General features: G+C 42.1%; 1 protein-coding gene across 4 annotated transcripts in view; it reads right to left on the reverse strand.

Annotated features, from left to right (window-relative positions):
• LOC121279855 (host cell factor 1-like) overlaps positions 1 to 23,114 on the reverse strand; it is a 117,254-nt gene that overhangs the window by 87,861 nt on the left and 6,279 nt on the right. For 2 of the 4 annotated variants that reach the window (XM_041191317.1, XM_041191319.1), the window contains exons 2-7: positions 10,238 to 10,386; positions 7,646 to 7,806; positions 6,009 to 6,214; positions 4,344 to 4,428; positions 4,136 to 4,242; positions 3,450 to 3,629 (exon numbers count right to left, since the gene is read on the reverse strand). In XM_041191317.1, the coding sequence (XP_041047251.1) occupies positions 3,450 to 3,629; positions 4,136 to 4,242; positions 4,344 to 4,428; positions 6,009 to 6,214; positions 7,646 to 7,806; positions 10,238 to 10,386 (888 nt within the window). The remainder of the gene's footprint in view (positions 1 to 3,449; positions 3,630 to 4,135; positions 4,243 to 4,343; positions 4,429 to 6,008; positions 6,215 to 7,645; positions 7,807 to 10,237; positions 10,387 to 23,114) is intronic. The other 2 variants (XM_041191320.1, XM_041191321.1) reach the window with 1 other exon arrangement.

Genomic DNA, 23,114 nt, shown 5'->3' on the forward strand with positions numbered 1-23,114 from the left:
ATTGAACTATATCACTTTCAAATTTAATGTGAAATTCTACCATATTATGATCACCTTTTCCTAAAGGTTCCTTTACATCAAGATTATTAATTAGCCCTTTATCATTGCACAACATTAGATCTAAAATAGCCCATTCTCTAGTTAGTTCCTCAATGTACCGTTCTAGAAAACCATCGCGCATACATTCCAAGAATTCATCCCCCACAACATTAGTACTAATTATTTACTCCATCCATGCATAGATTGAAATCCTCCATGATTACTGCATTAGCCTTGTCACATGCACTTCTGATTTCCTGATTTATACTGTGATTTGTATTACCACTGCTGTTTAATGTCCTATAAACAACTCCCACCAATGGTTCCTGCCCCTTGCTGTTTTAGTTCCACCCAAACTGATTCTATGTCTTGATCTTTAGACTGGCAGTCATCTCTCACTGCAGTACTAATACCCTCTTTAATTAACAAAGCTAACCCACCACCTTTTCCCAGCTTCCTGTCCTTCCCAAATGTCACATACCCTTGGGTATTCAGATCCCAGCTCCGGTTTCCTTGTAGCCACGTCTCTGTAATGGCCATCAGGTCATACATATGAATTTCTACTTGAGCTTACAATTCATCTGTTTTATTGGGAATGCCGCAGGCATTTGGATACAGAGTCCTTAATTCAGTTTTTTTTTTTACTGTTTTTGTAAACTCTGGCCCTATCTGCTGACACACTTTGCAATCACTATCCCTTCCAGCCATACTCTGAGACTATCATTACCTTTATTGTTACCTTAAGCTATTGCCCTGTCATTTCCCTTCAATTTACTCAATCTTCCCTTACATGATGCCTTCCCGCTCTAGTTAGTTTAAAACCCTCTCTACATCCCTAGTTATATGACTCACTAGAACACTGGCCCCAGCACGGTTCAAGTTTAGGCCCCCCCACCCCCCAAAAAATGGTACAGCTCTCACTTTCCCTGTACTGGTGCTAGAGCCCCATGAATCGAAACCCATTTCTCGCACACCAATCTTTCAGCCATACATTCATCTCTCTAATCTTATTTACCTTACATCAATTTGCATGTGGCTAAAATAATAATCCAGAGATTATCTTTGAGGTTCTACTTTTTAAATTTGGTGCCTAATTCCTCAAACTCTCCATCAGAATTTCTTTCCTTGTCTTACCTATATGTTTGGTACCTACATGGACCATGACCACTGGACCCTCCCCCTCCTATTGCAAATTACTCTCCAGCCCTGAGCAGGTATCCCAAACCCTGGCACTGGTCAAGCAACACCATCTACAAGCTTCAAGTCAGGAGTATGATGGAATACTCTTATCTTGCCTGGATGAGTGCAGCTCCAACAACACTCAAGAAGCTTGGCGCCAGGAGGAGTCAGGAGATAAGTCACTCGCCGCAGGATTTTGAGTCCCTGACATGCTCTTGTAGCTGCAGTATTCATATGGCTGGTCCAGTTCAATTTCTGGTCAATGGTAACTCCCCAAGATGTTGATAGTGGGGGATTCAGCGATGGTAATGTCATTGAATATAAAGGAGAGATGGCTAGATTCTTGCTTTTTGGAGATGGTCATTGCCTGGTGCTTGTTGGCTCAAATGTTACTTGTCAGCCCAAGCCTGGATATTGTCCAGGTCTTGCTGCATTTGGACATTGACTATTTCAGTATCTGAGGAGTTACAAATGGTGAACATGGTGTAATCATCAGTGAACATCCCCACTTCTGACCTTATGATGGAAGGAAGGTCATTGAAATGCTGAAGATGGTTGGGCCAAGGACACTACCCTGGGAAATTCCTGCAGTGATATCCTGGAACTGAGATGATTGACCTCCAATAACTACAACCATCTTCCTCTGTGCTAGGTGCGAATGCAAGCTGTGGAGAGTTTTCGCCCCGATTCTTATTGACTCCAGTTTAGTTAAGGCTCCTTGTAGCCACATTCGGTTAAATACTGCCTTGATGTCAAGGGCAGTCACTCTCACCTCATCTCTAGAGTTCAGCTCTTTTGTCCATGTTTAAACCAAGGCTATAATGAGGCAGGCCTTGATGCTCAATGTCCGCAATTCAGATTCCAGCTCATCAACTCGGAACCAAAGTTGCCTAAGCTGCAGACACTTTCTGCAGATATTGATTGTGGTGCATTCCACAGATTCCCACATACTGCAGTCACAACATACCACAAGTCCTGCCATTTCTGTCCAATCTTAGTTATTTAATTAGTCAATTAATTAATAACTTACACAGTTCAAAGTGATAGAAAGTTGCCCTCACCTTGCTTGGAGACAAGGAAGGCAACTCATCAACCACTGGAGGCTGAAAGAGAGTAGAAAAAGAAGCACCTCTTTCCCCCTTGCACTGAATTCCCATCTAAACCAAATTCCCAACTCCTCACTCAGTCTACATCTCACTCAAGCGTCCCTTTCTGCATGTGGGTTTAAAATCTCTCTGCTTATCTACAGCCTCTGATGACTCAGCTACTCAGTTTTCTGCTACTGCAACTAACACCTACTGAGAGCAGCTACTTTCAGCTTTTTCTTTATTATTCATTCAAGAAATGTGGGCGTTGCTGGCGTGGCCAGCATTTATTGCCCATCCCTAATTGCCCTTGAGAAGGTGGTGGTGAACTGCCTTCTTGAACCGCTGCAGTCCATTTGGTACAGATACGCCCACAGTGCTGTCAGGGACAGTGTTCCAGGATTCTGACCCAGCGACAGTGAAGGAACAGTGACATATTCCCAAGTCAGCATGTTCCCTTGTATCTGCTGCCCTTGTCCTTTTAGATGGTAGTGGTCGTGGATTTGGAAGGCTGATTGACAGATAACTGCCACTTCAGGCAACTCCCTGTTTAACCAGGCTATTCAACTAACAATGTTTGACATAAGAACCTAACTCTAATCTAAATTTCCAATTAAGAAAAGCTTCCCACCTGAACCAAATTCTCAACTCCTCACTCAACGTACGTCTCATTCAGGTAGTCGGTTGTCCACGTGCCCCTTTCTGAAAGCTTTATTCAAGAAGGATGCCCAAAACTGGATAATATAACAATGGTATAACCAATAATTCGTATAGCTTTAGTGCTACCTCATCACTTTTATAAAGGAAAGAACTTGCAATCACACAGTGCCTTTCACAATCTCTGGACACCCCAAGGTAGTTCACAGCCACTGAAGTACTTCTGAAGTCTAGCCACTGTAGAAATGGAACAGTCAAATTGCACAGAGCAAGGTCCCACAGTCAGTAACGCAATAATGATCAATAACCTATTTTAGCATTATTGGCTGAGGAATAAATATTGGCCAGCACACTTAGACTTATGCTCTCACATATAAAGCCTATGACCTATAAAAAATGCCATCCCGATCTTCTCTTTACACACCTTAAGTTTCCCTAACATATGGTGATGTATATATAACTGCAGCCTGTTCTCTAAAATGCACTTACCTGTTTCAAGATACCATAAGTCCTTACAACAGACTTGATTGTTCCAAGCTTTTCTGTAGCCATCTCGGCCACTCCACACATAGAGCCGTGTACTTATGGAGACTGAACAGTGACCAGCTCTAGCACGAGGAATGCTGTCCTCAAATGATTCAGTAGAGATCTGAGTCCAAGTCATTGTTTCTGGTTCAACAAAAAAATTAGAGATTAGTAAGCCATTGAGGGTATGTTGGTACAACAACAAAATCCCACCACATTAATGCTATGTTGGCCAAGTGCTTACTGAAAGGAAGGGACGAGAAGTCATCCAAAAACAGAAAATATCGTCTAAAGTCAAACTTCAGAAACCAGTTCATTACATCTCCACAGAAATACTACCAATGAAAAATTAGAGATGTACAGGATTGCTTTTAACAGCAGTAATCTCGCTTCGTGGTTCAGATGGCAGATAAGAACAATGTTGAATTGTTTATATACCATTTGACTCATTCACTCCCAACTTGCAAGAGCAAATCAGCTTAAAATCGCTCCCAAGTATTTACTATGGAGAACTTTCAATTGTGATTATACAAGATACCAATTTTGGCACTAAGTCTCTTCCACTGAAGAGTTCCCATTAACAAAACAGCATAGGGACAACGCTTAAAAAGCACTGCGAGAGGGAATAGTTAAGAAGCAACACATCATACCCAGATCCAGACATGCCAGAGTATTTGTGCACTTCCACTCTTTCTCATGCGTGGGAGCTTTGACATCTTCTAGCACAAGGGGGACCCAGCCACCAAAAACATACATTCTGGGAGGAGAAAAATACAATAAAATAAAGTGTGTAGCTGGACGCAAGCACAATCGGCAATTTCAGTGCAATTTCTCTTAAGAATTAGAATAGATTCTTACTTGCTCCCAATCATTGTGGCTGAGTGTAGGCTTCGGGGCAGTGGTGGAACTCCGGCAACTTCTGGTTTGTTCCATGTTAAAGTCTCTGCATTGTACAAATATAATTAATTTAAAGCAATCCCATCAACCTGAAAGGTTGGAGCATTTGGTAAACAAATACCACAATCTGAAATGTTACTTCCTGTGGCAGGCAGATTGGTAACCAGGGAACACAGACTTATGGTAATTGGCTAAAGGATCAGAGGGGAGATAAGGAGAATGTGTAAAAATAAATTCAGCTATTGACAATCTGGAATACACTACCTGACAGGTGGTGGAAGTAAATTCAATAGTAACTTTCAAAGGAAATAGGATTAAATACCTGAAGGAGTAAGAACTTGCAGGGCCAAAGGGAAAGAGCGGGTGACTAATACTGATTGAGTAGCTTTTACAAAGATCTAGCGGAGGCACAATGGGACAAATGGCCTCCTTCTGTGCTGTATCATTCTGTGATTGAAGCACCTTTCCAGTTTGGACATTCAAACACTTTGTTAAATTCTAAAACCTTAAAATTCTGACTGTTATGGTGTTCATCCAGTGAGTTGGTTGAGCCAGACAGAACAGGCCCAGGTTAGGTGTCACCTGAGATGAAGGGAGGGAGGGATAAGAGAAGCAGTCTTTATCCAGCAAACCTGGCTGGAAACTGCACACGTACTTCTGCGCACAGAGCATATCAGGGTCAAGCTCGGCAGCAATTTCCTCCACTCCCAAATTACCTGCCAACACTCACCATCTAGATTCAGGCATGAAGCACAGCCATTCTGGTGAGGAAAGAGAACAGAGACATTCATCAAACCACATACCAAGTGTTGGCACCATTAGGAGAGAGGGAAGCAGAAAAAAACTAAAGAGGAGGTGGGGAGTGGGGAACAAAGTTCTACAGCACAGTGTATGATATGACCATAGAGGCCAAAGAGGTCTGAAGGTTGACCTTTTGCCTATACTGAGTTATCCATTCTTAGCCAAGGCAGCTGTGCAGGTGCATGTCACCACTTCAGCTTTGCTAAAAGTTAGTTTGTGTAATTGGTGGGTCAGGCTTAGCTACAATACTTTGCTGCCCCTTCCTCCACACAATCCAACAACTCAAAGATTACAAGTCTCCAAGCATAAGTCTAAAAGGGCAGCAAGGGATAGTAAAAGGCAATAACAAAAAAAAGTTAAATGGATAAACTGTACCAAGGAACATAATCATGCTTTTAAATATTGGCCTTCCACAGATTTCTGCATCTTCCATAAAACATTTAATCAGTGCATTTTAACCTCCTGCATCTCTAGTGGTGCTTTCATGTTAGGAAAATGCAGCAGGTGGCAAACACAAGCTGCTCCTACTACAAAGTGGTCTTCTAAATACAAATTATCCACCCTTCTTTGTTCCAATGCACATTTCACAAGGCACCATCAGGGCTCTGCTTGAAGTTAAAAGTAGAAAGCTGGCTTTGCGCACTTGTAACAATGGGAATTGTGTGTCTCTGATTTCAACAGGTCTTCTCTAGGGGATTGGCAGTAGGTATAATTAACCAGAAAGCAGTGCGCAGAGGGTAAATGTATCCACTTGGTTTACTGGATCACCAAATATTAAAATCCCTAAAACAACTTGTTGCCAGTATAGAAATAAAATACATTTACCAATATCTAGCATCCACAGGTCTCCAAGTCGGCAGCCACTCATTCCACCATAGATGACAAGCTTTGCTTTTTTGTCCTTGTTGCGATACACGACTGCAGTGTGGGACTCTCTGGGTGGTGGAGGGGTTCCATAGGTGACTGGTATGTCCCATCCTACAACTCCTGACCCTGGCTTCAGCTCCAATATATACAAGTCGTTTAAATACCTTTCAAAAAACAAAGTTTTTTTGAATGAAAACCAGAAAAGATCTATAGATTTTACTGTTAAGTTCTGTAGATACTGAACAGGTAACGTGATGGTTATGGCAAGGACCTGCAACCCAGACGTCACAGGTTTAAACTCTACCTTGGCCAGTTGTGGAGTTGTATTCAATGAAGCTGGTAATTTCTGGGCTGGCATCAGGAGTGAAAAATGATCATAAAAGCTGCCATTTTGTCATAAAAACACAACTGTTGTTAATGGTGTTAGAGTCAAAGAGTTATACAGCACAGAATTCAGGAAAAGGAATCAACAATTCTTACCCTGTCTTGCTTACAAGTGACTCCAAACTCACAACAGCAGAAGAACAAGAATAAGCCCATCCTTGATTAGATCATGGCTGATTGTCACTATAACTCCATTTACCTGCCTTTGCTCCATATCTCTTGATACCCCAACCTCAAAAATGTTTTAATCTTAGTCTCGGAAAATTTCAGTTGATTCACAGACTTTTGGGGGAAGAGTTTCAGATTTGTATTGTTGTTTGTGAAAAAAGTGCTTCCTCAGTTCACTCTTGAATTGCTTTAATTTTAGCATTCTGCTCCCTGCAAAAAGTTTAATTCAACCAATCACGTGGACGAGGTGCAAATTTAACATTCTGTTCTCATTTTGGCTTTCCCCCACTAAATTTTATTTGAATCTTCCCTATTCTTTTTAAAAGGATTATTACATGAATTGGAAGAAGATTACTTAGTTGAAGGAGGAAAATAACTTGAAAAGACTCTCCCATAAACTAGCTGAGTATGGTGTAAACCGTAGCCAATTTGTGCTAATCTTCAATATACTTGCACAAAATGGCAGACTCACAATTTGAGGCGCTTTTACACTGGACATTGAGTCAAAGGATCCCAATATGCAGGTCTCACACAACCAAACAATACTGCTGGCACCTGTTAAGATAAGCTAGACAGTGCAAAGCCCACACTTCGAGCTGCTGATAGCAATAAGGCAATACCACCTTGTGTATTTTATTTCTCATTTGCTCCCTGCACAAAGTGTGATTTTACCCGATGTATGAGGTCTAAGTTTAAGAAAAATAACTGAATTGCTTTTAAACAGTGCATGACCACATCCCTCCGTCACGTGTTCTTCAGATTTGTAGGACAGCTTTCATGACTTCCTTCATACCAGTCTCTCTCGAAGCCAGCGGAAACAGGAAGATAAATTAATTTCCCTCCCAATGCCAGGATGCAGCTGTGCCTCCTACCACTAAGTTAGAAAGCATCTTCCATTTCCTATTCCCAATCTGATCAAATATGTCACTTCTTGGAATTCGTCCACTACAAAATTAGCTCACATCTGGAATTCTGGAGTCGTGTCAAGCTTGGGAAGGGATGATGAAAGATTTTGGAGAAAAGTAATCACCCAGCTTTCTTACCGTGGAATATTGTTTTTTGGATCTTCACTGTCATTGGCTAATCCACCGAATAAATAACATTTATTGTCAATTACAGAAAAGCAATGCCCAAGACGGGCACATGGTGCAGGGCCATTTTTGGGGGCTTTGGCCTTCAACTTCTTCCATTCCCATCTGCTTGCCTGGAATACAAGAGCACAACAGTATTAATGACTGGCAATTTCTGCCTTGGATATCGCCCAACCGTTCAATGTCAATTACACAGCCTCAGTGGCGCCTAAACGACGTTGAGAATTCAAAATTAGTCCTGCAGGCTAAATCTTGGACAACAGCCCCATTCATGAGCGAACAGTTACTTCTCCAAAACACTTTTTACCAGCACAAACTCTTTTAAATTAACACCCCTTTGTATTTGCACAGAATTAGTGAAATAAATCAAACTTAAATGATTTGCGAAAAGAGGCAGTGTGGTTCTTAATGTTTTTACTGTAATCACCTGATTTGTTCAGGAGAGAGAAAAATACTCCCAGTTTAAATGGTACGATTTCAAGTTTGATCCTCAGTCCGTTGTGAAGTGAGCTGGTTTTGGCTGAAAGGATGCTGAAACCAGCATCAACACTTCCAGGATAAAAGCAAAAATCACTAGAGCTGCCACTTCTCATTACCATCAAATGATTCTTCCCCCTTGCCACCACCCTAATCCCTCCAAGCTAGGGTGTGAGCTGCACCATAGTCAGATAGATTTTAAGTGTGGGTTTGTAGTCAAAAGGGGCAAAGCGGCCATCTGCCCAGGGGGAGGCGGAGGCATAGTGGTATTGTCACTGGACTAGTAATCCAGATACCCAGGGTAATGCTCTGGGGACCCATGTTCAAATCTCACCACGGCAGATGGTGAAATTTGAATTAAAAGTCTAACGATAACCATGAAACCATTGTCAATTGCCATAAGAACCCATCTGGTTCACTAATGTCCTTTAGGGAAGGAAATCTGCCGTCCTTACCTGGTCTGGCCTACATGTGACGCTAGACCCACAGCAATGTGGTTGACTCTTAAATGCCCTCTGAAACAGCCTAGCAAGCCACTCAGTTCTCAAGGTCAATTAGGGATGGGTAATAAATGCTGGCCCAGCCAGTGACGCCCGCATCCCATGAATGAATAAAAGAAAACCTCTGACAAACAAAATGAATGCCACATCCAATTTAAATGATCAGCATTTAATGTACAATAACATTGTTACATTTGGAATACATCTGATGCCAGCCAGGTATCAGCTAGAACTACACCTGTTACAACAGACAAAATAATTACTTGTACTGACAACCAGTAATTCCTGATGTCACAGTTAGTTCCCCCCTCCCAACTTTTCTCTCACTTCACACACAGTGAGTAAATCTTCCTTTGTGGGGAGATGATGGCAGAGAGGTAATGTCACTAGACTAGTAATCCAGAGGCCCAGGCTAATGGTCTGAGGGCATGGGTTCAAATCCCAACATGACAGCTGGTGGAATTTAAATTCAATTAATAACAAAAATCTGGAATTGAAAGCTAGCCTCAGTAATGATGACCATGAAATCATTGTCGATTGTTGTAAAAACCCATCTGGTTCACTAAGGTCCTTTATGGAAAGAAATCTGCCTCCTTACCTGGTCTGGCCTACATGTCACTTCAGACCCTCAGCAATATGAGTGAATCTTAACTGCCCTCTGCAATGGCCAAGCAAGCCACACAGTTGTATGAAGCTGCCAGCACTCTGGGTGTACCAGCACTAAATGGACTGCAGCAATTCAAGAAGACAGCTCACTACCATTAGGTAATTAAGGACAATTAGGGATAGGCAACAAGTTGCCTAGCCAGCAATGCCCACATTCCATGAAAAAAATGTAATGTCCCTGTGGAATTATTCTGCCAGTGATGGTTTCAGGACAATACACACAGTCACTAATAAAAATTCTCTGATCAGCTGGTTCAGAGTTTATGGCTAAACATCAATGTGGTTAAAATAAACATGGCATTAGAAAGTAATTGGAAAGAGGCCAGAATCTCTTTATTCCTCCTTAAATTGCTGCTTTAGGAAACAGAAGGCGAGATTTACCCAGCCTGGATCGAAGCATATTTGTTTTGACCAGAACAGCATGAATGCTCTGAAAACTCCATGTATTCACGATTTTATTTGGAAAACATTTCCTGGAACTGCAGAACTGGGATAAAGTGTTCCAAACTCATGATGGTAATTTTTGGCTCAACAGCTTTAGTGAGAAACAAGCAAATAAAAACAGCTGTCAGATTGTCGAGAAAAAGTGCAGTGAGCTTTGAAGAATGTTTCACTGAAGTTATGAACTCCCCAAACAGATGCTAAGACAACAAAGATTGACCTGCCTAATGATTCAGTAGTATAACTATTCCACAACATGTTACACTCAGAAGCTCAGGATTCAGGCCCAATCTCTAGTGTGTTAACTAATGTCGGATGGACAGCAGCAAAGGAGGGGGAAACATTTGATCTCAACATCTCCTGAGATGTATGAGGGGAGTGGCAGAAACTAAAAAAAAAACACGTTATTTTATACCAACTCCTTAGGATGCCTCAAGACACTTTACAGGCAACATTTTACCTGTAGCTCATACAACTCATTGCTGTACTTTCCGTACTCCACCATGCCGCCAAACACCAACAGTCGAGTCCCATCGCATACGAATCCGTAGGCTGCACAGCCTGCAGGAATATCCCCCCTCACCGCTGGGATGAACCACTGATTGGTTGCTGAAGGCAGACAAACAGATAGAAAATGACATTTCCCAATTGTGTCCCTCTACCCAATGTACTAAATAAGCTTGTTACTTACACTTTATATAGTAATTTATCACAGCTTTTTTTATAGAGCCTTTCATGGCCACCGACTTCTCAGAGGACTCTACAGCCAATGAAGTAGTTTTGAAGTGTAGTCACTGTTGTACTGTAAGAAACACTGCAGCCAAAATGCACACAGCCAACTCCCATAAACAGAATGTGATAATGGCCAGGTAATCTGTTTTGTTTATTAAGGGATACATTTTGGCCAGGACACCAGGGAAAACTTCCCTGCTCTTCTGAATAGCATCAATTGGATCTTTTCCATCCATCCAAGCAAGCAGATGGGGCCTCAGTTTAACATCTCATCTGAGATAGCACCTCAGACAATATAGTACTCCCCTAGTGCTGCACTGAAGTGTCAGTTTTGATTTTTGTACTCCACCCTGGAGTGGGACTTGAATCTAGAATCTTGTGATTCATAGGCAAGAGTGTTGCCAACTGAGCCACAGCTGGCACAAAAACATAAAGTGTGTTTTAAAAAAAAAATTAATTTTGGAGTGTAATAACGTGTGATAATTCTGGAGTGCAATAACAGGTAGAGACTGAGACACTCATACTAATTCTGCACCTTCCCCCATGTAAAGGGGAATACTGAGGTTACACAAACGAAGAATGAATCCTGGAAAGATAACCTGAAACAGAGGGTTCAGTGGGGGCATGGAAAGTTTAAGAATGACGTTAGAAGCCTTAGCTAAAAAGAAATGAGGTTTAAAAAAGCTTTCCTAGATAGCAGGGAAGAAAATGTTCCAGACAGCAGGGTGGAGACTGCTGAAGCATTTTCCACTTGGGTGGTGGAAGAAAAGTTTACACAGAAGACTAGAGGACACAGGATAGGACAGAAGGCTAGAAGAGACTGTAAATATAAAAAGGGAAGAGGATTTTAAACTGCATGCATTTAGGAGATAGCAGGATCGGGTGGGAGGGTGGTGATTCTCAGTGGGACTTTACGTGACTCATGATATGGACAGTAAAATTCCAGATATGCTGGGATTAATGGAAGTTGTTGGTGAAGTCAAATTTAGAGATGAAGATACATGGTTAATTATTTCAGCACTTCCCCAAACCTTCAGTTGTCATTTGTGGCTTTAACTTCATGAAATAGGAAAAAGATACTTTCTGAGATGAGATCACGCACACATCTGGTATAAAGAGACCCCAAGATAAGATCCATATCCTACTGCCTGTAAAGTGGTACAAGTGGACGAGTTTCAGTTGGCATTAAAAATGGAACCGCAGGCAATGTATCTTTTAATCACATCACATGTGCTGCCTGTAGATATTTTTTGAGACCAAAACACAGCATAATAGAGAAAAACATTAAAGCCTGTTCTTCAAATTTAAATTTTAACAAGAACTGCTTAGCTGCTCACGGCGGGAGGGGGGCGGGTGAGAAACAGGGGGAGGGGGTGAGGGGGAGAGAAAGAAAGAGAGAGGTCATTTTCCAGTCACAAACAACTTTCACAGAATTATTCTTCTCCACCAACTGCTCCATCTATGCAACTACACGCATTTATATAAGACGCTTAACATAGTTAAAGGCCCTAAGAAGCATTATCAAGCAAAACGAGACACCATGGAGATAAGAAGCTTTTGGGACAACGGCTTGGGCAAAGCATTTTTAAGCAGCTTCTAAAAGAAGTACACAGGCAGTAGATTTAGCGAGTGAATTTGACAGTGTTGGCTTTGACAGCTGAAAGCACAGCTGCTAATAGTTAAACAATCAAAATTGAGGAAATACAAAAAGTCAGGACTGTGCGAAGATCTCAGAAGAATGTAGCAGCAATGTAAGGCGGGGCGACACATGGCAGGTGAAGAGGTAATGTGAAGTATAAATAGAAACACGTGCTTATGCTTTGCACATATGAAGCAATTAGTGGGGAGAAAGATTTAGTGATTGAGAAATGGTTGGTAGAAAGATACTAAAATTAACTTTGATGTGAGACTTCAATCTCTCCCAGGGAAAACAACAGTCTCAAAGATTGTGCATACTTTGGAATGGCTCTCTCATCTGCCCTATCAATGTTTCAGCCTCAAAAACACTGATGCACCGTTATATTTTTCCATTTCTCATTCCATCCACTATGTGGCCTGTCTGATCAGATTTCTCAAATTAGGGCTGGTATTTTTGGTTTGTGCACATTCTTTTTGGGAACTGTCCATATTCATCCCACCAATTACATATCCCAAGGAGCACAGAATCACACCAAATACCCCAATATATCCATCCAGTTGAAAGTGATAGTGCATTATTCAGGGTTTCAAGCTTATACTACTCTTGATATACCAAAAGCAGAATAAAAAAGGAAACTATCTCACCATGACTCTTTTGACATTTTGAAATACGCAGTCCAACAAAACAAAGTCAGTTCATGTTTTCTTTTGAAAAGACAGGACAGAGTGCAGATGCTAAGATCGGAATGAGCTGAAACTAGGGATATATTTTAGTAATCTTTTCTAGGAGCTGTCTATCTTAGTTCAGACCCCTGGTGGCTGAAAGGAAAATACAAGTTGGAACTGCCCAAAAATCTGCCAAATAAATGGAGTGCTAAATTATGAATTGCAGGCATCATTCCCTCCACACAAGGGCAGCCATCTTATTCACAGTTGTGGTCAGCAAACTGAATCTATTATTCTTCACAGTGACTGTGCACAGACAACAGGGAAGGAGTGTCAGTTTAGATTACATTCTCAAGTCTAGTGAGGCTCAAACTCATAACATTCTGACACTAAGACAACAGCAAAAACTTAAATAATAGTTGTTCAATTGATAATTGGATGAATGTATCTCTGGCCCCCTTCCCCCAAAGTGAAGAGCAACAGTAAGATCAATGTAGAGATTATCACCAGCAGTTGAGTAGAGCGCAATAGTGGTTAGACAAAATACTCAAGACTATACCCATTTGAACTGCAGAACACCTGTAAACAGTATTGGTGTTAGCTGCAGAGGAGAAGCAATTTGAACAAACAGTATTGCATAGGGAATATTTTGTTTGAGTGCCATTGAACTGGTACCAGTAGTGTAAGTAAATCCAGTGACAACCCCTACTGGTTTTGCTGCATGTGCAGAAGCTTCAATCCTACCTAAGTTTGCACAGTGAATTCCTGACTGGGAAAGCCATTAGAGGTGATACACTGTGAAAATTGCACAGTTATCTTCATTCTTGTTTTTATTCATTCATTCACAGGCTGTGGGCGTGACTGGTAAGGCTCATCCCTAATTACCATTGAGGTGATGGTGGTAAACCACCTTAAATATAACAGAGTGGCTTGCTAGGCCATTTCAGAAGACAATTAAAAGTACAGTGGGTCTGGAGTCACATGTAGGCCAGACTGGTTAAGGATGGTAGACTTGCTTCCCTAAAGGTTCATTAATGAACAATTCAGCAGTTTCATGGTCACCAGCACTGACATTAGCTTTGTTTTAGAGGGAGATGGTGGTCTAGTGATAATGTCACAAACTATTAATCACGAAGTCCAGGCTAATGATCTGGGACATGGGTTCAAATCCCACCATGGCAACTGGTGGAATTTGAATTCAATTAATAAATCTAGGATTACTAAAAAACTAGTCTCAGTGAACACGAAACTCTCATCAATTGTTGCAAAGACCCGTCTGTTTCACAGTGCCCTTTAGAGAAGGAAATCTGCCATCCTTACCTAGTCTGGCCTACACGTGACTCCACACCCACAGCAATGTGGCTGACTCTTAACTGCCCTCTGAAATGGCCCAGCAAACCATTGAGTTCAAGTGCAATTAGGGAGAGGCAACAAATGCTGGCCTTGCCAGCGACACCCACATCCCATGAAAGAAATTTTTAAAAGTTAATTACCAAATGCCATGGTTGAATTTGAACTCATATCTCTGGATCATTAGCCCAAGTCTCACAAAACCAAGAAATAGGAGGAGTAGACCATGGCCATCAATACAATCATGGCTCATTTTAGGCTTCAACTCCAATTCCCTGTCCGCTCACCATATCCCACTATTCCCTCAGACACTGAAAATCTGTTTATCCCAGCCTTAAATGAACCCTCTGAGGCAGAGAATTCAAAAGATTCACAACCTTTCGAGTGAAGTAATTTCCCCTCAGCTCAGTCCTAAATGGCCCTTTATCCATGTTAATAAGATCGCCTCTCATTCTTCCAAAGTCCAGAGAAAATAGACCCAGTTTGCTCAGCCTCTGATCACAGGACATTCCCTTCACCCATGGACCAATTTAGTGAACCTTCACTGTACCACCCCCATTGAAAGTATATCCTTCCCTAAATATGAATCCCAAAACTGCACACAGTAGCAATGAATAGTCCACTAATGTAACGACTTCAGCACTGGTGAAGCTACAACACAGCATTAAGTTCATGGTAAATAGCTCTGTCTACAGCATGATGCCTCTGCTAAGCGATAACACAATCAACGGATCAGACCAAAGCTCTGCAGTATTGTCGCAACCAGGTTATAAAAGGTAGGGGGCAATTAAACAACTAACAAAGGAAGCTCCATAAACACCTCCACCCTCAATGATGGTGGAGCCCACACGTCGTTGCATTGCAAAAGACATCCTCAGCCAGAAGTGCTGAGTGGATGACCCATCTCAGCCTCCTCCTGACAAGCCCTGCATCACAAATGCTAGTCTTCAGCCAATCTGATTCACTTTGTGTGGTATCAAGAAACAGCTGAACACACAAGCTACAGAAAAGGCTATGGGCCCTTACAACATCCCAACTGTAGTGATGAGGACATGTGTTCCAGAACTAGCCATCTCCCTAGACAAGCTGTTCCAGTACAACTACAGCATGAACATCTACCTGACAATATGGAAAACGGTCCCAATATGTCCTGCCCATAAAAAAGCAGGAAAAATCCAATCTGCTCAATTACTGTCCCAACAGTTTACTTTCAATCATCAATGTAATGGAAGGTGTCGTCAACAGTGCCATCAAGCGGCACTTACTCATCAATAACCTGCTCACTGTTGCTCAGTTTGAGTTCTGCCTGGACAGGTCAGCTACAAACATCTTTATAGCCTAGGTCCAAACATGGGCAAAAGAGCCAATTTCCAGAGATGAAGTGAAACTGACTGCCATTGATATCAAGGCAACATTTAACCGAATGTGGCATCAAGGAGCCCTACCAAAATTGAAGCCAATGTGAAAACTCTTCACTGGTTGGAGTCATACCTAGCACAAAGGAAGATAGTTGTGGTTGTCGAAGGCTAATCATCTCAATCCCAGGGCATTGCTGCAGCACTTTCCCAGAATAGTGACTCAGGCCCAAACATCCCCAGCTGCTTCATCAATGTCCTTCCTTCCAATATTACATCAGAAGTGGGGATGTTTGATGTTGATTGCGCAACGTTCAGAACTATTTGCAAGTCCTCAGGTACTGAAGCATAAAGTGCCCAAATGCAGCAAGGCATGGACAATATTCAGTCTTGGGGTAACAAACTGCAATTAACATTCACATCACACAATTGTTAGGCAATGACCATCTCCAACAAGAGAGAATCTAGACATCACCCCATGACATTCAACAGAAGTACCATCACTACCCCCGACTATCAACATCCTGGGGAATCATCATTGACCAGAAAATGAACTGGACCAGCCATATAAATATTTTGACAACAAACGCAGGTCAAAGGCTGTGAATTCTGCAGCAAGTAACTCACCTGCTTATTCCCTAAAGCCTGTCTACCATCTACAAGTCAAGCATGTGATAAAATACTCTCCACTAGCCTGGATGACTGCAACTCTAACAAGACTCAAGAACCTTAATATCATCCAGGATAAAGCAGCCCGCTTGTTCAGTACCGCATCCACCAGCTTAAGCATTCACTCCTTCCGCCACTGGCCCACTGGAGCCTTCTTCGCAGCAACTTCCAACCAATGACCTTTACTGCCCAGAAGGACAAGGTCAGTGGATTTATGGTAACACCACCAACTGCAAACTCCTCTCCGAGTCACACATATAAGATCATAAGAATAGGGAATAGGAGCAGGACATCGGTCCATCGAGCCTGTTCTACCATTCGATAAGATCATGGCTGTTGTGGCCTTAACTTCCACCTTCCCGTCTATCCCACCCCCACATAACCCTCAACTCTCTTGTCAATCAGCTCTGAATATATTCAATGACCCAGCCTCCACTGCTCTGTGGAAGAGAATTCCAAACACTAATCACCTACTGAGAGAAGAAATTCCTCCTCATCCCCAGCTTAAATGGGGGACTTTATTTTAAACTGTGATCCTTAGTTCTAGATTCCCCAACAAGGGAGGACATCTTCTTACCATCTACCTTGCCAATCCTACCTCAGAACCTTATATGTTTCAATAAGATCACCTCTCAGTCTCCAATGAGGTCTCACCAATGCCCTGTACAGGTGTAGCAAGATTTCCCTACTTTTATACTCCACCCTGCTTGCAATCAGTCCTGAGAACATCTTTAAAAAATCTGACACGCGTCTGACCCTTGATTAAAACACAAAATGTTAGCATACTGAATTACATATAAATGCCTGGTGCAGATTGGCCATAACATTAACCCTCGCTGGAGGGAAAACTCTATTTGCAGTTAAGGCACTGCACTTTCAACTCCGACTCCTTGCTATAAAAATCAGTTAACAACCAGGGATCAAAGATTTAAAACCACTGCCATAAGATCAAGAGGGGACAAGATTTTTTTGCTCAGTTATGAGGGTCTGTAATACTCTACTTGAAAAGGTGTTAACGCTGATTTCATAACTAATTTTAAATGGAAGCTAGACAGGTACTTGAGGGCAAGGGAACACAAAGTTCAAGGACAAAAGGCAGTCGAGTGGGAATAAGCACAACTGCTCTTTCAGAAGAGCCCGGGCAGGCAAGACAGATCAAATGGCCTCCTTCTGTGTTGCAAATAACTTTCTACGATACTTATGTTGGTATAGTGACTGATTCACTGCAAAACACTCATTCACTGATGCTTGATGTTTTCATTCCTGATTAACACCAGTAGAAGAGAGCACTATTGCACCAATTCAAACAAATGACTCATTTGGGCCTGAAGTCAAGAGATTCTTCTCAAAAAGGGCTGTGGGGTAAACTCTCTTGAATCAATTGGATGTTGCAAGAGGATTTGCAGAAAGACTACAGGTTAAAAGCTGGATGAGTTGCGATTCCCCAAATTAAACCACTAACATTTACCACTTTCTTGGGCGTAACTGCACAGGCACCAGCCACACTAGAATGTCAGTAGACATCAGTATTGCTGAAAAAAAGACATGTCAAAGCTTCTCATCTTGCACTCATCAGGACTCTTTGCAAGAATACCAATCTAAGGGAAAAACAACATTTGCTAAATAATCCTCAGTGTGCTAGGAAATACAGTGATAACCAATTTAAGATTGTCAGTCGGGCTAGCAGTGTGGCGCATTTGGGTGTACTGGAAGCTACATATATTAAAACACAGGGCCCTGTTCTCTGCAGGCAGAAAGAATATGTACATGCATTAGGCCTGCTTCATCTAAATAAAATAAACAATAGCTATTTGCTGACATTTCTCAGGGCAAAGTCTTAACTGCCTGGTCAAGCTGCCTGGTTTAAATTTCAAACAATGCTTGGCAGTTAACTGTTAGTCGCCATCACTGATGCACTCTCCGTGGCAACACCCCTACCTATGAGTCCACTTGGCAACGACTCAGCACTCTCTTCACATACAGTATATTGTTGTTTTTCCCTTCTATTGGTATTCTTGTGAAGTGTCCTCATGAATGCAAGACAAAAAGCTTTGACATGTGTCTATTCAGCAATACTCAAGTTCTGTACTACCAAATGACTATTTGTCAGTAGGTTGTTAATTTAAAAGATTGCAGCAGAAATTATCCTCTGTTTACACAATCCACCCCCTACCCACCACTTAAAGATAGTGAATTCAAATCCCATTACAGCAATTTGTGAACCTCAATTCGATAAATCTGTGACCCAGCACCAGACGATGGCCACAGAACAGCTGGATTGCCACAAAATCCCCAGCCGTTTCATCAATATTCTTCAGGTGAAGAAACCTGCTACTCCTACTTGGATTGGCCTATATGTGACACAAGTTCTCCAGTACATGGTTGGCCCATAATGCCCTCCAGAGTGGCCTTGCAAGTTAGGGCTGGGCAATAAATGCATCACTGACCTTATGCAGAGAACAGATAACATACACCCAAACCCATGCGGGAGGGAAAAGAAGAGAGGATACAGGGCTCAAGCTACTAAAAAAGGAAAAAAGACTTGCATTTCTGCAGTGCCTTTCACAACCTCAGGATTGCCCAAAGCCCAAGGCAATGAAGTGTAGGCACTGTCATAACGTATGAAAGGCAGCATCCAATTGCACAAAGTAAGATCCCACAAATAGCAATGTGATAATGGACAGTTTTTGTAATTTTGACTGAGGAATAAATATTGGTCAGGGCACCAGGGGGAACTCTCCTGCTCTTCTTTGAAACAGTGACTGTGGGATCTTTTACACCCAGCTGAGCAGGCAGATGGAGCCTCTAAATGTCTAATCTGAAAGCCAGCACCTTCAATAATGCAGCATTCCCCCAGTACTACAGTGGAAGTGTCAGCTTAGATTTCGTCTTCAACTCTCTGAAGCAGGGCTTGAACTCAAATTTCTGACTCAAGATGCAAGAGCGTTACTAACAGAGCCTGGGCTGACATTGGTAGTTCAAAGGTGAAGAGGTAGGTCACCTGGGTCACTTTAGTATCCACTTTCTTAACCCACCATTTCTCACCTTCTTCCCTCAGAAAACCACAGAAACTCAGGTCTCAAATTCATGTCTCTTCAAATAATAACTAATAATCATTCAAAAATAAAGATTTTCTGCTGTAGGAATTGTGGCAAAAAGGCAACTGAGTATAAAGGAAGTGAAGATGCTAAGCAAGGTAGGCTCAAAAAGCAATGGGTAAAGGAAATAATCAGACTTAGCTTTTGAATCTAAAAGGCACAGCAGCAGCTGTGAAACAGAATGGAATTGATAAACTGGCAGGAGCAAAATATTCAAATTAACCAGGGAGGCGGAAAAGATAGAAAAAAATACTTAAGTAAGCTCCGCCATTCAATGAGATCTTGGCTGATCTTCTACTTCAACACCATTTTACTGTACTATCCCTTGATGTTTTTAATATGTAGAAATATATCGGCCTCAGTCTTGAACAGACTCAATGACTGAGCCTCCATGGCAATCTGAGGCAGAGAATTTCAAAGATTTACCACCCTCTGAGTGAAGAAATTCCTCCTCATCTCAGTCCTAAATGACCTGCCCCTTATTCTGAGACTGTGTTCCCTGGTTCTAGACACCCCCAGCCAGGGGAAACATCCTTCCTGCAACTACCCTGTAAGAATTCTGCATGTTTGAATAAGATCATCTCACATTCTTCTAAACTTCAGAGAATAAAGGCTCAGTCTATTTAATTGTTCCTCATAGGACAATCCCTCCATCTCAGGAATCAACTTAGTGAACCTTCATTGTACTCACCCAACGGCAAGTATATTTTTCCTTAGATAAGGAGACCAAAATTGCACACAATACTCTAGGTGCGGTCTCATCAATCATTTATATAATTGCAGTAGGACATCTTTACTCCTATACACAAATGCTTTTGCAATAAAGTCCAACATACCATTTGCCTTCCTAATTGCTCACTGTGCCTGCATGTTAGTTTTCAGTGACTTGAGAACAGGGACACCCAAACCCCATTAAAGTTCATCATTTCCAGCCTCTCACTATTTAAGAAATATTCTGCCTTTCTGTTCTTCCTACTAAAGTGGATGACCTCACATTTCATTCCATCTGCCAAATTTTTGCCCACTCGCTTAGCCTCTCCAAATCCCCTTGGAGCGTCTTTGCATGCTCCTCACAACTCACACTTCCATCTGTAAACTTGGAAATTTAACCTTTAATCCCCACATCCAAATCATTGATATAGAATGTAAATAGATGAGGCAACAAGCACTGATCCTTGCAGTAGCCCACTAGTTACAGCCTGCCAATCTGAAAATGACCCATTTATTCCTACTCTCTATTCTCTGTCTGTTAACCAGCTCTCAGTGGCACCCCAGACTTTGAAATTTTTCCGAGGGGTTCTATGAGGATGTTCACAGATAAAACACGAAGACACCATGCAGCCTGGTAATGCAATCACAGCATGGAAACTTGTACAGATGAGTCCCATTTGTTTGTTGGGGGGGGGGGAGAGAGGAGGAGGAGGAGGAGGAGGTGGTGTGGATAAAAACATAGCAACAGAACTCTTTGTTCTGATTTCAGTTTATATTTCCATGACAGGAAAACAGAAAATGCTGGAAAAATTCAGCAGGTCTGACAGCATCTGTGGAGAGAGAAACAGAGTCGACATTTCGAGTCCTTATGACTCTCCTTCATATGGACTCGAAACATCCACTCTGTTTCTCTCCCCATAGATGCTGTCAGACCTGCTGAGTTTTTCCAGCATTTTCTGTTTTTGTTTCAGGTTTCCAGCATCTGCAGTATTTTGCTTTTATAGTTCCATGAGGCTGTTGTTTGCAGAAAGTGCAAGTAAAAACAAATGATTGGTCTACCATATAATAGGACCCTTGAGCACTGATGTCAAACTTTTGTGTGAAGCAGCCCCTGAGAAAAAAAATCAACATATTCCCAGGAAACAACTGCATTAAATTCCAAAAGGCAATGTCAACTAAAAAATATACACACAAATTGCATGTAGTAGCATAATTCAGTGGGAGATTATTGCTATTGCTATCAATTCATTGTTCCAATGAGGAAAGTTACACTGTTATCAGCTTCAAAATATACCATCACCCCTTGTACTGTGGCATTCCTCTCTCGATTATAGAATCTTACATCACAAAAGCCAGCCATTCAACTCATCATGTCTGTGTTGTCTCTGTAAAAGAGCCATCTAATTGTCTCAATACTCCCTGCTCTTTCCACCCAGAGAGTGGTGGGAATCTGGAACTCACTGCCTGAAAGGTTGGTAAAGGCAGAAAACCCTCATAACATTTAAGAAGTATTTGGATGTGCACTTGTGATGCCATGGCATACAAGGCTATGGGCCTAGTGCTGGAAAATGGGATTAGAATAGGTAGGTACTTGTTTGACCATCGCAGGCTCGATGGGCCGAAGGGCCCTTTTCTGTGCTGTAGACCTCCATGACTCTGTGACACTCCTGTACATTTCCCTCCAATAAATTTTGCTCCTTTAACTATTTATTCAATTCCCTTCTGAACATTACAAATGAATCTGCTTCCAACACCATTTAATAGAAATGTGTTAGTCATAGAGGTTTACAGCACAGAAAAAGGCCCTTCTGCCCGAGTCTGCGCCAGCCAAACAAATACCTAACTATTCTAATCCCATTTTCCACTACTAGGCCCATAGCCTTGTATGCCATGGCATCACTAATGTACATCCAAATATTTCTTAAATGTTATGAGGGTTTCTGCCTCTACCACCCTTTCAGGCAGTGAGTTCCAGATTTCCACCACCCTCTGGGTGAAAAAATTCTTCCTCACATCCCCCCTAAACCTCCTGCCCCTTACCTTAAATCTATGCCTGTTTATTGTTCCCTCCACCAAGGGGAAATGTTCCTTCTTGTCTACCCTATCCATGCCTCAATCAGGCACCACCCCCCCTCAATCCCCTCTGCTCCAGGGAAAATAACCCCAGTCTATCCAATCTCTCCTCATAACTAAAACTCCCCAGGCCAGGCAACATCCGGGTAAATCTCCTGTGCACTCTGTCTAGTGCAATCACATCCTTCCGATAATGCAGTTTCCAGAACTACACGCAATACTCTAGCTGTGGCCTAACCAGCATTTTATACAGTTCCAGCATAACCTCCCTGCTCTTATATTCTATGCCTCGACTAATAAAGGCAAGTATCCCATATGCCTTCTTAACCGTGTTATCTACCTATCCCGCTACCTTAAGGGACCAGTGGACATGCATGCCAAGGTTGCTCTGATCCTCGGTGCTTTCCAGTGCTTCGTTGTGTATTCCCATGCCTTGTTGTCCTGCCCAAGTGCATCAACTCACACTTGTCCAGATTAAAGTCCATTTGCCACTGATCAGCCCACCTGACCAGACCGTCTATATGCTCCTGTAAGCTAAGGCTATCCTCCTCATTATTTACCAACCCAACAATTTTCGTGTCATCCGCGAACTTACTGATCAACCCTCCTGCATTCAAGTCTAAATAGTTTATAGCAAGGGACCCAACACCGGTCCCTGTGGAACCCCAATGGACACAAGCATCCAGTCACAAAAACACCCCTCAACCATCACCCTCTGCTTCCCACTCAGCCAATTCTGGATCCAATTTGCCAAATTGCCTTGGATCCCATGGGCTCTTACCTTCGTTATCAGTCTCCCATGAGGGACCTTATCAAAAGCTTTGCTGAAGTCCGAGTAGACTACGTCAAATGCATTGCCCTCATCTATACACCAGGTCACCTCTTCGAAAAATTCAATCAAATTGGTCAGACATGACCTCCCCTTCACAAAACCATGCTGACTGTCCTTGATTGATCCCTGCCTCTCCAAGTGTAGATTAATTCTGTCCCTCTGAATTGCTTCCAATAGTTTCCCCACCACTGAGGTTAGACTGACTGGCCTGTA

Source organism: Carcharodon carcharias, chromosome 7 (genome assembly GCF_017639515.1).
Source record: "Carcharodon carcharias isolate sCarCar2 chromosome 7, sCarCar2.pri, whole genome shotgun sequence".
Lineage (NCBI taxonomy): Eukaryota > Metazoa > Chordata > Chondrichthyes > Lamniformes > Lamnidae > Carcharodon > Carcharodon carcharias.